This window comes from Neopelma chrysocephalum, unplaced genomic scaffold (assembly GCF_003984885.1).
Source record: "Neopelma chrysocephalum unplaced genomic scaffold, ASM398488v2 Primary Assembly neopelma1_102, whole genome shotgun sequence".
In the NCBI taxonomy this organism is placed as follows: Eukaryota; Metazoa; Chordata; class Aves; order Passeriformes; family Pipridae; genus Neopelma; species Neopelma chrysocephalum.
Window position 1 is genome coordinate 646,831 of NW_020897765.1, and position 13,516 is coordinate 660,346.

General features: G+C 40.1%; 1 protein-coding gene across 1 annotated transcript in view; it reads right to left on the reverse strand.

Moving 5' to 3' along the window:
- GPR158 (G protein-coupled receptor 158) overlaps nt 1-13,516 on the reverse strand; it is a 193,621-nt gene that overhangs the window by 23,394 nt on the left and 156,711 nt on the right. The window contains exon 7 of the mRNA XM_027695650.1: nt 1,626-1,864. Within this exon, the coding sequence (XP_027551451.1) occupies nt 1,626-1,864 (239 nt within the window). The remainder of the gene's footprint in view (nt 1-1,625; nt 1,865-13,516) is intronic.

The window sequence follows — 13,516 nt, forward strand, 5'->3', positions numbered from 1 at the left end:
ATGACAGAACGTAAGAAATTCTGCCCTATTTATTCAGGCTTGACAGCTCACTTTGCCTCTACTACCCTTGAGTATATTTTGAAAAACATTTAAAATCCTTCTAAATGTAAATATATCTAAAAAAATTATCCTTTTTTTCCAAAACTATGCAGACAGTAACTTATGCAATTTCTTACCAAAAAGGGACTATTGATCATAATTAGGTATTACGATCTGAATTATTAATCACTGCACTACCACAACTATAAAATACAGAGACTAAAAACATTTGTTTGTCATTATGCAAAAACCATCACTATCAAAATTTTAATGAAACTACATTGTCAAATGCAGTAAAATTTTGATCCAAAATGGGTTAGTGCAAATGACATTATCAAATGTTTCACATTTAATTCTCTTTTGTTATTAATTTTAAAACATCTCTGGCAAGAGTACTATTCCATTACTGCAAAAGGGCCCAGATCAAGATGCATTTCAAAACATACTCCCTTCTACTTCTCTCTGTGTGGTTTACCAGTGAGCATATTCACAGATGGGGTACCCATGTGCCTCACTGCCTCTGAGATTTTACACAAAGGAGAGAAAAGCAGAGCATGTGAGTACCTTAGAGCCATGGATACTCCTTGATGAGGCTGGCAGCAGTGCTTTGCTCTGTGTATTGCCATGCACTGGCTTTCTGTACACCACTCTCAGAGAAAACATTCCTTATACCTGCAGACCACCTCTGGCCATCTCATCTGCACTCTGATGTGGAGGAGCCACCATTACCTCTCCCTAATCCTCAGCAGCAGAGCTCTGTCAGTGGGATGTCCATGGGGGAATCAGGAAAAGAGCAGTAAGGTAAGAATCTTTTTTAGATTTCAAAACACTGATGTATTTGAAACAGTGCGTGCCAACCCTGGGCTGAAAAAATGGCTCTAGGTGGAAGCACCAAAGCTGTGTGGCCACTGGGAGAAAGCACATTACACTGTTTAACTGAACCCTGGCATGGGGAACCCCCTGTTTGTTATAGGGTTAAGGAAACAAAACCAAATATTTTTTCTCCTTTCTATAAGTTCTGTGGAGTGTAATTTTTTAGCTCCTGCCTACTCCATGCAGTGAGAACACATCCAACAAATACATTAAGTTGGCATATTTGATGTGCATTTCCTATTTCCTTTACTTTTACGTTAATTTACGCTAATTTCTGTAAGTTTATGAATGAGTGTTCTTGGAAGTTCTTTCCCTCCTCACACAAGAGCTGTGCCCAGTTCTGTGGTGTAAAAACAAAAAGCCTCCTCTAATCTAGCCACAATTTCTGACTGCAATAGCAGGAAAGCTTTTGAAGAGCTTCAGTAGTAGAAGAACTAGATACCTTCTGCCTTCAAAGATGAAATGTCTTGAGCACCCATCACTTTGTTACTACAATCCAAGTTACAAACCTTTGAAAGGTATAGAAATTCAGTATATTTTAATTGTTTTACTTCTCAGTCCATTTAAAAAACATATATGCTGATATTTTACTTCCATAGAAGCTTTTCACATAATATTAGGCGGTCTGACAAAACTTTAAGAAATTCTAAAAGAAGAAAAATCAAAAGGCAACCAAGCTTTATTTTAGAAATTAAACCAGAAAATTAACATACCAACAGCCATCATGTAATCCCAGCGGTCTATGAGGCACATGTTGAAGATCAGGTGGTCAGATGTTTGCCCCTGGCCAATGAGTGGAATGTTTCTCTCCAAATTTTGGGTTATTGCAGAAGTCCAGCCAACAAGAAACCAAAAGACTACCAGAAGAATAACAGCCAGCATCCTCATCACTCGCCCACCTGTCATATATGGAATACGCTGAGCCGTTCGGGACAGGAATACCTTCAAAACCCTGAAAAATTCAGACAGTGCAGAATTAAGAAGAGTGCTAGCAAGTGTCACAGGAATTTGATTTTCCTTTTATTTTACTATCAAATTATTACCAAAAAAAATGAATCAACATTCTTTCCCCTGACACTATGTGCAAGAGTGAAATTTGAAACACTATTACTTTCATATTAATCGTATTTAAATGGAACTGATTGCTGCCCAGAGAGTGCTGCACAGCAATAATAGAAAATATTAGCTATGCTTATGTTAAAGACATGCATTCACATGCTGTGCTGTCAAGCTGTTTTGTACCTTCCAGCTCTCAGTGGAAGACTTCTGTCTTTGGAAAAGGAAAGGTTATTTCCATAAAACAGCAACCATGTATGTTAGATTTCATTCTGTTTTGATGCTGTCTGCCTGCTCATCCCCAGTCATGCTATTTCCAGAGAACAAATTAACACTTGGATATTTTTCCCACTGAGTTAGATGCTGCTGAGACAATAATCTACTCACATAGAAATAACTGTGGAAGGTTCTTGGCTAATTAAGTGGTTTCTGATTTGTTCAGAGGCAACAACATGTTTTTCAAGCTAGGACAGAAACATCATAAGAAAAGCCACACCACAGGTCAGGCACGTATACTATGTAACAGCCACTGAACATGTAACACTTTCAAAGTATTTGCACTTACTATTAGGATAAGTTTACTCCCACCAAGAATTATTCAAGGAAATATCACCTGCATTTTCTATCCATCACCACCTGCTAATGCAGAAAAAGGTCCTCCTGGGAGCACGCGAACAGTCAAAACTTGATTAAATCACCCTGGGAAGAGGGAGCAGTTTGATCCTTCATGTGGCACAGAATATCTCCTTGTGCCTCCTGCAGCATGGGATCTGCCTGGGAGCGTTACAGGGAGCATTGCAGTGCTCTGGCCTTGGCCCTGCTAAGCTACCAATGACGAGCAGTGTGGAAAGGCTATCTCAGAACTTTTCATGTACCCAGACCTTTAGAAGCAGATGGGCTGAAGTTTAAAGACTGTTTCAGAGACTGGGGTGAGGAGTTTTTCAAAGTGAAGAGGTAAGCTGTTTCAGTGATTTTGTCCTGACTCCTAAGCATGAGCATGTCCAGTGAATACTCTTGATATTCATGAAGGGACAAATTATCACTGAGGTTTAGGGATCTTGATTTTTTTTTCAGAAAGTTGAGTTTTTAAATGCCGTTGTCAGCTCTGAAGTTTTTTCAGCGTACCAAGCATCAAGCCACCTCCCAAGTCATTCCACAGCCAGGTCTGCCTTTTCAACAGTAAAAAAAATCATACTTCAGATTAACATTGATACTTATATTTGTCTAAGAGAAGGCAGAAACAACCAGTGTTGCCTCTCCCTTGAAAAACAACTAATAGAGCAGTGCCTTTAAAGGCAGAAACACAAAAGCTTTTCCATATCCATAAAAATGAATCAGCATTTGACTACAAACACAGTCTTCACAGTGTGCATTAGGTGAAGTCAGAGATCTGAATATGCTCAACATTATTCAGCTGTTTCCCTCCCAACAGTCACTCCACAGGGAGTCACAATTTTTGATCTTTCCATGTTTGATAGATGTTCTGCTCTGCCTTTAAGTGCTAAGTGCCTTATGTTGGAAGCAGCTTCCCAAAGACTTCAGGGAGGAGAGACAGAAAACTCTGCAGAGGCAGGGCAGGCCACTTCCCTCCACATTGCTCAGCCACAGCACTACTGTTCCAGAGCAGCACTGGTAAACCCTCGTTTTTTGAACAGTAAAAATCAGGGAGCAAAGGCTTTTCTACTCCCTATTGTGAATGCTGGTCAATAGTTTGCTTCTCTGAACAGAAGGAAAATCTATTCCTTTTGTAGTGAACTGGAAAATTTCACAGCTTTAGTCTATCATTTGAGAAAAATCTCATTGTACATTTTTATGAAGGTAATAATTACAGAAATCATACAAACCAGCTGAGAACTATTAGAAACTTTCTGTATTTTGGCTCTCCAAAGTCAATTCTTGATGATTCTACTGAAAGTCAACATGTGAGCTTTTTCTGGACATAACAAGGCAGGACCCATTAGATTTCTTCCAGTACTAGCTCATGTGAGACAGCTCACTGCTGCCTGTGAGACAGCTTTCCAAGGGAGAAGGGTGGGCTGCTGTTACGTTATTGATCTAAGCACAGCGAAACAAATATCATTTTGCAATACAGCAGTCAAACTCCCTCCAATTTGGATCAAATCACATTTCTTTTTTTCTCCTCTTTTTCACAAAAATAAGCATCCCCCACCACGACCATCTCTACCTTAGTCATATAGTCCTACATGTAACCCAACCTTTACACTTCGCTTTTCAAACATTCTTTTTCTGGAAAGATGTAAGGAAAGTTGGGTTAGATTTGTAGTGTTGAAGATCTCCTTTTCAGAGGCTGTGGCATAGAAGTCCTCAACCAGAACACGAGCTCCAAAGTTGCAATTCCCTCATCTTCCTGCCACAACGTGAATCTAAAGTTGCATTGCTCACCACACTCAACAACATGCTTTGTCTGCTCTCATCTCCTATGTATTATTGAACATGGATCCAAGCAGAGACAAGTGCCCAGGAGTTTCCCTCCCAAGAGCAAGCACTCTCACCAGGCTGGAGGATGATTATCCTTCCTGTTCCTCTGACTCATACAGTCAAAGTTCACCATAAAAAAGTTGAATCACTGCAATATGAGACCAAACTGCCTCACCAAGCATGTAGTGTTTGATGACTGGTACCCTCTACGAGAAAACAGGGGAGTTCTCAATTCAAGTCCCTGCCCTGACTTCTGGGTAGTAAATGCTCAGACCCCCTTTTCCACTCAGTTCTGTATCTATGTATTGGGTTGAACCAGCTGTGGAACAAATGAGGGAGAATTCTCACAGGGAGGCAAGAAGTGAAGCTGCATCCATACTAGGAAATCAAATAGGCCCTGGGTTGTCCCTGGCACTGATGCCAACTGGCACAGAACAGCCAGCATCCATACTATTACCCTGAGCATTACAATCCAGCAGGACAGAGGATGGTGCTCCAGTGCCTAGGAATGTTCTCTGATGCTACTTAATTTATGAATATAGATATAGCCCTGGATTCAAGTTCCTCAGCAAATTAATGTTTAATTATGAGTATCAAGTAAGTCAATGTAAAATGGAAAGACTTCTCCTCCTGTCCTACCTACCCCCAAAATGCCTGGCAGCACCAAGCACCAGTCAGTGCCCCGGTGGAAGCCTAGGGCTCTGTTTGAGCCATATGGTCTCTGATCTAAGGCAGAAGAGGAAACTTCACCATCTTCCTTAGCATCTTCTAGTTCTTCTCCCACCTAAAACCATTCAGCATATACATTCCACTTTTCTGTGCTGTCGTTGGATAATCAAACAATCATTTTCAGTGACATGTCATCAGCTCCGTTTACAGGCAGATCAGACAGAACACTGCAATGTGCTCTACCTGCTTTGTTGGAAGACACAGCTGCCTTCAAGCAAAGCTTTGACGTACAGGCAGCATTAAAGCTGATATGCAATAACCATCCTTTTTACAGAGTAAACAGAAGGCACAGTTCAGGCTGAATGAACTGCCTGGAGACCCCTGCAGGTAACTCCCAACTCTTCTGGCTACACTGTCAGGTCCAGGGAGAATTAAGCTATGCGGTCTGAGGGTTTTCTTTGGGGTGTCTGGCTTCACATAAATGGACAAGGGAAGGGCTTGGTTGCAAACACTGAGAGCCAAGGGAAGCCCAACAGCTGTAAGAGAAGTGATGCTGTAAGTGGGTCTGAAACAGAGGGACAAAGCCTGCTGATTCACAGGACTGGCTAGGATTACCAGCCTGGAAAAAGCAAGCAAAGCAGGTGGCTGCCACTGTAGTTACATCCTAAGATGCAATGTGTAATCTTTGAAAATAAATAAAATCATATTAAATTTTCAAGTCATATCAATAATCTGTCCTGTGAACAGAAAAGATGGCCCCCAAACCACTGCTGACTGCATAAGCATTAGAAACAACAGGTGAAGAATCCTGTTTTGACAGCAATGACCCAGCACAGTTTGTTTATTTTTTATTTCTAGCATCTGTCATTTTGTGGCTCTACTTAGTCATTCTGTCAAACTGTTCAGTTCCAGATTGATGATTTTTATTGTGATACAAAAGCTACAGCAGAAAGATAACAGGCCAAGCTCTTAGGAAGTATATTGCCCTCCTGCAGTGCAGGGATTATGTCTTACCTGCTTTTTCTGGAGTAACAGTGAATATGTCACTAGTTACTTTGAGTTTGTAGACTGATGTGATTCTACTAAAAGTGAAAAGGTACTAGTGGCACGTGTATGGCACCGTGTCAATGTCAAAGAGAGCTCACACTTCACACTTGACACACAGTTACACACACATACACAAATACTGAGTGCAAGTTTTATTTCCACATCAGAAAAGATGACTGAACAAAGAGTATCAACACTTAAGGCCCAAGATCTCAGAAATCATATTTAGATGGACTCTTACCATCAGTTACTGGCTCTCCCTGGAAAGGATAAAACCCAACTGAGAGAGAAATGAACAGCTTTCTAAACAACTTTCCAGCTGAAAGTGTCCAAATTAGTCATTGTTTACTTCCCAAGTGATTTCTCAAGACCTCAGCACAGAACAAACAAGAAGTGCACCTCTGAAGAAAATGCTCATTGAAATTGGGATGATCTTTTACTTTATTGATTCTGACCACACTGAACCTGAGCAAACCTGGACTGAGAGGCACCACGACAATGGCATGGAAAGACCTGCATCATATTCATCATGTCCTGTCCAGTGAAAAGGTGCAACAACTAGAAAAAGAAGTTTTGGCAATTATTTGGGTGTATGAATACTTCAGAGAGTGTTTAGCCAGCAAACTTGGCCCCATATTACTAATAGCCATCAAAATATCTCAATTCCTTCACACCATGCATGCAATAAATCACAGTGTGGATAATAGGAAATCTCCCACATTTTCATTTCAGAAAAGAATTTTGTAACAGCAAATACACAGTCAAGAACATTGCCATGAAAGGCAACAAATGCTCAGAAGAATCAACTGACCCTTCCAAATGCACTGGATTTTGTAATCGGTAACAGAGCACAAGTGTGCCCTTGTGGCCAGGAAGGCCAATGGTATCCTAGGCTACCTCAGGAAAAGCACTGCAAGCAGATCAAGGAATGTGATCCTGCCCCTCTACTCAGCCCTGGTGAGGCCACATCTGGAGTGCTGTGTCCAGTTTTGGGCTCCTCAGTACAAGAGAGACATGGAGCTCCTGGAGCAGGTCCAGCAGAGAGTGACAAAGATAATTAAGGGACTGCAGCATCTCTTACAAGGAAAGGCTGAGGGAACTGGGCTGTTCAGCCTTGAGAAGACTGAGAGGGGACCACTTTGATGTTATAAGTATCTGAAAGGGGGGTGCCAAGAAGATGGATCCAGGCTCTTTTTGGTGATGCCAAGCAATATCACAAGAGACAACACAGAGAAACTGATGCACAAAAATTCCACTTGAATATGAGGAATGACTTTACTGTGTGAGTGACCACACACTGGAACAGATTGCCCAGAGAGGCTGTGGAGTCTCCATCACTGGAGATATTCAAAAACCACCTGGACACAATCCTGTGCAATGGGCTCTAGGATGTAGCTGCTTGAGCAAGGATGTTGGACTAGATGACCCACTGTGGTCCCTTCCAATCTGACCCACTTTGTGATCTTGTGAAGGCTGGTCTGCACAGTGACACCACTAATGTTATCATAAGCTTGCTCAATAGTTACAAGGTAAACCCTAGGTACCAACAGTACTGGAAACATGAGGAGGAAGGCTGTGCTGAAGGATTTTTTTCCTCTGTACTTGAAGCATCTCTGGCTTCAAATCCTCACCTGGCACTCTGTGGTTAATAAATGGCATTAATATCTGAGGATATCTTCATGGTACATGAAAAGTTACTGATCAGACATTCTCGTTTATGCAATGATGAAACAGTGCTGTCTGTTTTCCGTAACAAATTATATTTACTTTCAAAAATGTGATTTTGAAAGTACAGTTTCCTTGACATATTCCCTAATGTTTTAAAGTGTTTTTCTGCTGTGAAGAACTCATGCAATACAAATTTATCAGATGTATGGGTAGAAAAACAAGCTGTGAAGATGTATTTTACCTCAGTGCCTGGTAAAATCTACCACTAGTAGGCAAAGACACGTGTCATGACTTAATGCTAAGCTACTCCATACAGAAGTTTCCTAGATTAGTTTTAATGTTACATGTATAAGGGTAATTCTACAGTACTTAAATGAAAGTTCCCCTTCTGGATAAATGTACAGAAGACAAACTACGCTAACATAATTTCCAAGAGTTTGAGCAGACTGAGGAAGGTGGGAGGGAAATTACATGCAGTTCAAGGGAAGGCTCTGGGTACTGGGAGGCAACAGGAGACCGATAGGTTTCCCACCGCAATCAGAACCACTCACTCACTCCTATGTGAGCAGCACTGGGCTCAGTCTCATGTATATTTAATAACATGGAAAAAGTCTAAAAATTTGCTTTGATGAAAATTTATTGATTTGAAGTACCTTTTGTCTGCCAACCTGTAGGTAAGCCTGGAATGAGCAAACAACATTGTTACTTCTTTAAATGTAGCCTAGATTCTGACAATTTTCATGCTATACATAGGCTTTATTTTCTCCTTTCACCTGCTAGTCTAAATTCCCACCTGAGAAGAGCTCAATTTCCTGGTGGATTATAGATCAAAAAGCTTCCTCTGCCTACAGCCAGTTCCAAGGACTGTAGCAGGAGCCTTTTGACAGACCAGCTGAGGTTTGCTTTTCCTCAGTGCCCCCTTGCTCCCCAGCTCACTGCCCTGCTGCCCGCATCTGTTCCAGCTGCCTGTCAGCTCCCATTGCAGGAGACACTGAAGCTCTGTGTGTGTGTTGCTTTTTAAAGTGCTTTTGTTTATATCACCATATCATCCAGGCAGGCCTCACCAGAAAAGGCTGTTCCTCAAGGGGATTTGCCCATCCTGAGTGTGTGCTGCTGTATTTACTAAGCACTGGGGAGCTGAGAGGTAAGAAGGCTCAATAAGGGGACTTACTTGCCATGTCACGTAACTAGGTTTCAGTGATGCAGACCAAGTCTCCTTATTTATTAAATCCTCATCTGCTTTGTGCTCATTATCTCTTCTAATAAACCACTTACTACACTAATACCCCCATGAATCCTGCTGAGATTAGCAGAACTACAGAGCACCAGTGAAACACCTGAAACTTCTCTGTCAAACTCTGAAGAGGCAGAGCTCTTACAAGGCACGCCATAACTCATTAAATAAAAACCCCATCACTCTGTCCCCAGACAACTAGCAGTGACATATCACAGAACAGTTAGGGTTGGAAGGGACCTTAAAGATCAGCTAGTTCCACCCCACTGCCATGGGCAGGGATATCTTCCACTAGAACAGATTGCTCAAAGTCCCATCCTACCTAGCCTTGAACACTTTCATGTCTCCTGTTTGTCAACTACTTGGGCTTAAGGTTACATCACACAGTTGCTTCGGAAACACCAAAATCAAGAGCTCATGATCACAGAATCTGTTTCCTAAAATTCTGAAAATCGCAGGTCCTTGGGATAGGCACAAAGTCATCTCTTTTCAAGTCTGCTACTGAATGGTTAACATAGCCCATTTCAATACCTTCCTCTTGGTAGATATGTTTAAATAACTACATCCTTCACTCAGTGAAAAACGAGGTCAGCTCCTCAGACAATTTTCTCCATAAGAAACCAATCTTGTTGAAGTCTTCATTCAAATTTGTAGTGATTTTGTGACAGGAACCTTAATTCATAGATCCTTAAGACTCCTACCACTTGTAGTTTGAACAGATGATTATAAATCCTTCAGCCTTTATAAGCTCTGGCTAAGTTAATTATTTCTTAAAATTCATCAGGTGGTTATTATCTTTTTGTAAATCTAAAGCCATTGAGTTCTTTACCCTTATCAAAGACTTTCAGAACAGGCAGTACAGAAGATCTCAAGGTCATTATTTATCAGGAAGCTTATACTGAAAACAGATGCAAGAGTTGCCTCCTGGTAACCTTTTCCTACAATAGGTCAAGAACATTTTCAAGGCTTTCATTCCAAAATTTGCTTCACACAGAGCTGTGGAGTTGAACGTACAAAAAGCAAATCCCCTCCTGATCCCAGTTCACAATGTTTCACTTAACAAAGGCACATGAGTAAAACCAGCTGGGATGACAAATTCACCTCCTTGTCAGCACTGCTCCATACAGGCATCCCCTACTGCTGAAAACATTCACAGACAATTTCAACAACCTTTACAATTGTCAGAGGCATTTTCTAGTGTCAGCAATACGGTAACTGCTCAAAACCTTATGCCAAAGTTTGTACTTTTGTTCTTAAAATTGACACGCTACAGACAGGGAAAGTCTTGAAATGGATAAAGCCCAAATCCAAACCAAAGTAAATTTGAGAGTGGCTATTTATCTTGATACAGAAAGATTTTCTTTCCTTTCATCTTCTCCTTAAGTAAGTACTTATGATCAGAGAATGATAAGCCCCACTTAAAAAAGACAGTACCTTTTCAGCATTTCTACTGTGTCCAGAAAACCAAGATACCTCACTCCTAAAGCTGAAGACAGTAAATATTCTGGTCCATTTGCATGATGTGAAAAGTTACAGCTTTAATAAAGACTTAACAATCAATCGCAGCTGTACTACATGTTTCACTATTTTATAAATAAATTTATTCATTCCAGTACTGTATAAGAAGAATGCAAGGCTTTTCTCTGGATCAAAAAACAGTGAAAAAAAATTTAGTGGACTTGAGCAAATCACAATTCACTCTGCTAGCAGTTGTTTATTGTGAGGACTGAACCATACATCCATAGCATATTTACAGCTCACTCCACTTTGCTTTTTGAGAAATGCACCAAACAGTAGTCAGCAGTTGAAGTAAAACAACATAACCATAATTTCACAGACAAATGTCTTCATGTTCATAGATAGATGCTTCATTGTTTTACACTTTGTATTTCACATATGGTTAATATGATACTGTAACTGTTAGTTCGTGCGTGCTACATTGTGGATTGAATAAGATAAAAAGATTTCAATAAAAATATCTCATCCATTTACTTATTTTAATCCTAATTACATAGCAAGTTTCTACATTAAAGCAGCATAAAATGAAATCTGGTGTTATATGACCTCTTTCGTCTTATTAGCTGCTTTAACAATGTTAAAAACTATTAAAAAATGCTTTTATAATAATATCATACAATTCTGTTACTGAATTTTCTAGAGCAGCATCTGAGATCCTGCAGGGCAGGGCAGATGTAGCTCTTTATTTCACCCAGGTTGCCAGTTCCTGGCTGCCATGCCTGGGACCCCTTTAATGCACAGACCAGTGCAGGTGTTTTTCATGGTCTCCACAGCCCCAGCAACAAAGGGGTTCCCCAACCTTGCTCTAAAGGAACAAATACGTTGATTTACAAGATCTAACCACACAGTTTGGGTTTGGATTTGTCATCACAGCTGCTTCAGTGACCCAGTGATTTTTCTGAATACTCCACTTGCAGGAGATGAAAAGCAGCAAAATTCTTTTCTCCTTAGGAGTCAAATTACATTTTCCTTATACAGTTTCTCATGCTGATGAGATTTTCTTGTGGATCTCCAAACTCCATGTGACATCTGGTATTATCTATATTTATCTCTATATCTATTGTAAGATATTAAATATACAATTCTTTAAGAAACAATGGGGTCAGTAGACTTCTCTGACAGAAGTGCTATTTCTCTGCCTGTCTATGGACTGCTGAGCAAGCTCAGATCTGGGAGACAGTAGCAGGTAACAGTAAGAGATCTGGAGCAGCTCCAAGAATCTGAAACAAAATTCACAAGAAACAGAGAAGACTGTGGAAAATTTGATGTAACTTCAAAATTCACCAAGCCGGATCAAATCAAGACCTGCCCTGCAAGAGCATGGCACACTAATCAAGAATTAGGCACAAGCACTGCTACTTCTGGTCTGATGCATCTAGTTGCCTTGAGTTTTTTCCACCAAAAAAACAAGTCATCTTGACTAGTCAAACAGATTTAATGAGTTTTCTCATTGCCTTTTTGGAGGAGGTTCCTGCAGGAGAAGGCGAATACAGCTCAAAGGTGTCACTGACTGTGTGTTTTAACTGCATTTTCAAGGACACTCAAGAGAAGTATTTTTCAAATAAACTGGTTTAAGCATATTGCCTTGAAAAAAATCCAGCGAAAAGAAGCAGACCAGGAAAAGAACTGTATCTGTGATGCACTCACTAAAACACTATGCACAAAAGCTTTTGGCACTAAAGTATCTCCTCGCAAATTTACTTGCAAGCACTTGTTTCCTTTTCCGCTGTGAAATGACATTCCTACACACTACTTTAAAGTGGCAATCCATTATTAAAGATGCAGGAAGCAAACATCAGCAATTGAGGAACAGGAACCTCTCCCATCTTTAAACACTGCAACGAACCACCATTTTTATGCCCTTATATCTTTTGGAGTGTGCTTTTTTTTTCTTTTCGCTTTCCTTCTGTCAGAGTATTTCAGTGCTGAAAGTTACTGTGAACTGGTTAAGTTGCTTCCATATCAAATGACCAGAATTAGGTGCATCTTTACATATCCAAACGAAGCCATATAAATGTTAACTTTTTTAACACATCATCCTCCCAATCTTTTCACTTCATTGATAATCCTATCAGGATAAACAATAACAATCTACATATGCATTTCTTTTCAACCACGAGGACACTCAGGAGGAGGACACATTGAAAGATCCAGTCTCTGAAGGTTATGCTCTCACTTAGATGCATTCACTGCCATGGTAGATAATCAAACAGCACAGATGTAACAGAAAGTCTGACTATTTTACCCCATTTAGGTGTGAGAAAGAGTAATAATCACACCCACTGGAACAATCCTACTCTCAGATCTTTTGTACTTCAGCAGAACTCAGAAGAGGTGCTGGGTTACCAACACTATTATTATATGATGCCAAGATGACAGGGGTTTTAATGAAATGTGGTACAGAAAGCTGCAAAAAGACACATAACTGTAATATTTAGTTATAACATTTGTTGCTGATTTTGTGCCCATTTTAATAAAACAAATGTTAACCACTTTATAATGTGATTGACAGGCAGCAGTGTTTTATATCCACTCTACAGAAAAAGAAGCTCTTTATCAGCACTGTGTTCTCCTTCCACTTGTGGAATAAATATTAACTTTATCTCGTGGTTATGCATGCAGGTATCATGGCTAGGACCCCCATGTGTATTTGAAAAGAAAGTTTATTCTTCAGCTTGTCTGCAAAAGATAACATTCAAGCCACTTTTATAACAGATAAAATCAGGAACATCTCTACCTCTCACAAAATATAACAGTGTCAACACCAATAGAAATTGAGATCATAAATAACATTAACTTTTTTGAATAAAATTTCTATGTTATTACTAACAATATTCCTCTGTAAATGTGCACCTGGAGTAGCTTAAACTGAATGGAATGAAAATGCTGGCAAGGGTATTACAGCTCATGAGGCATCTGGGGAGTTATTATGTCTCTGGTTGATTAATTCACAGAATAGCCAAGGTTGGAAGG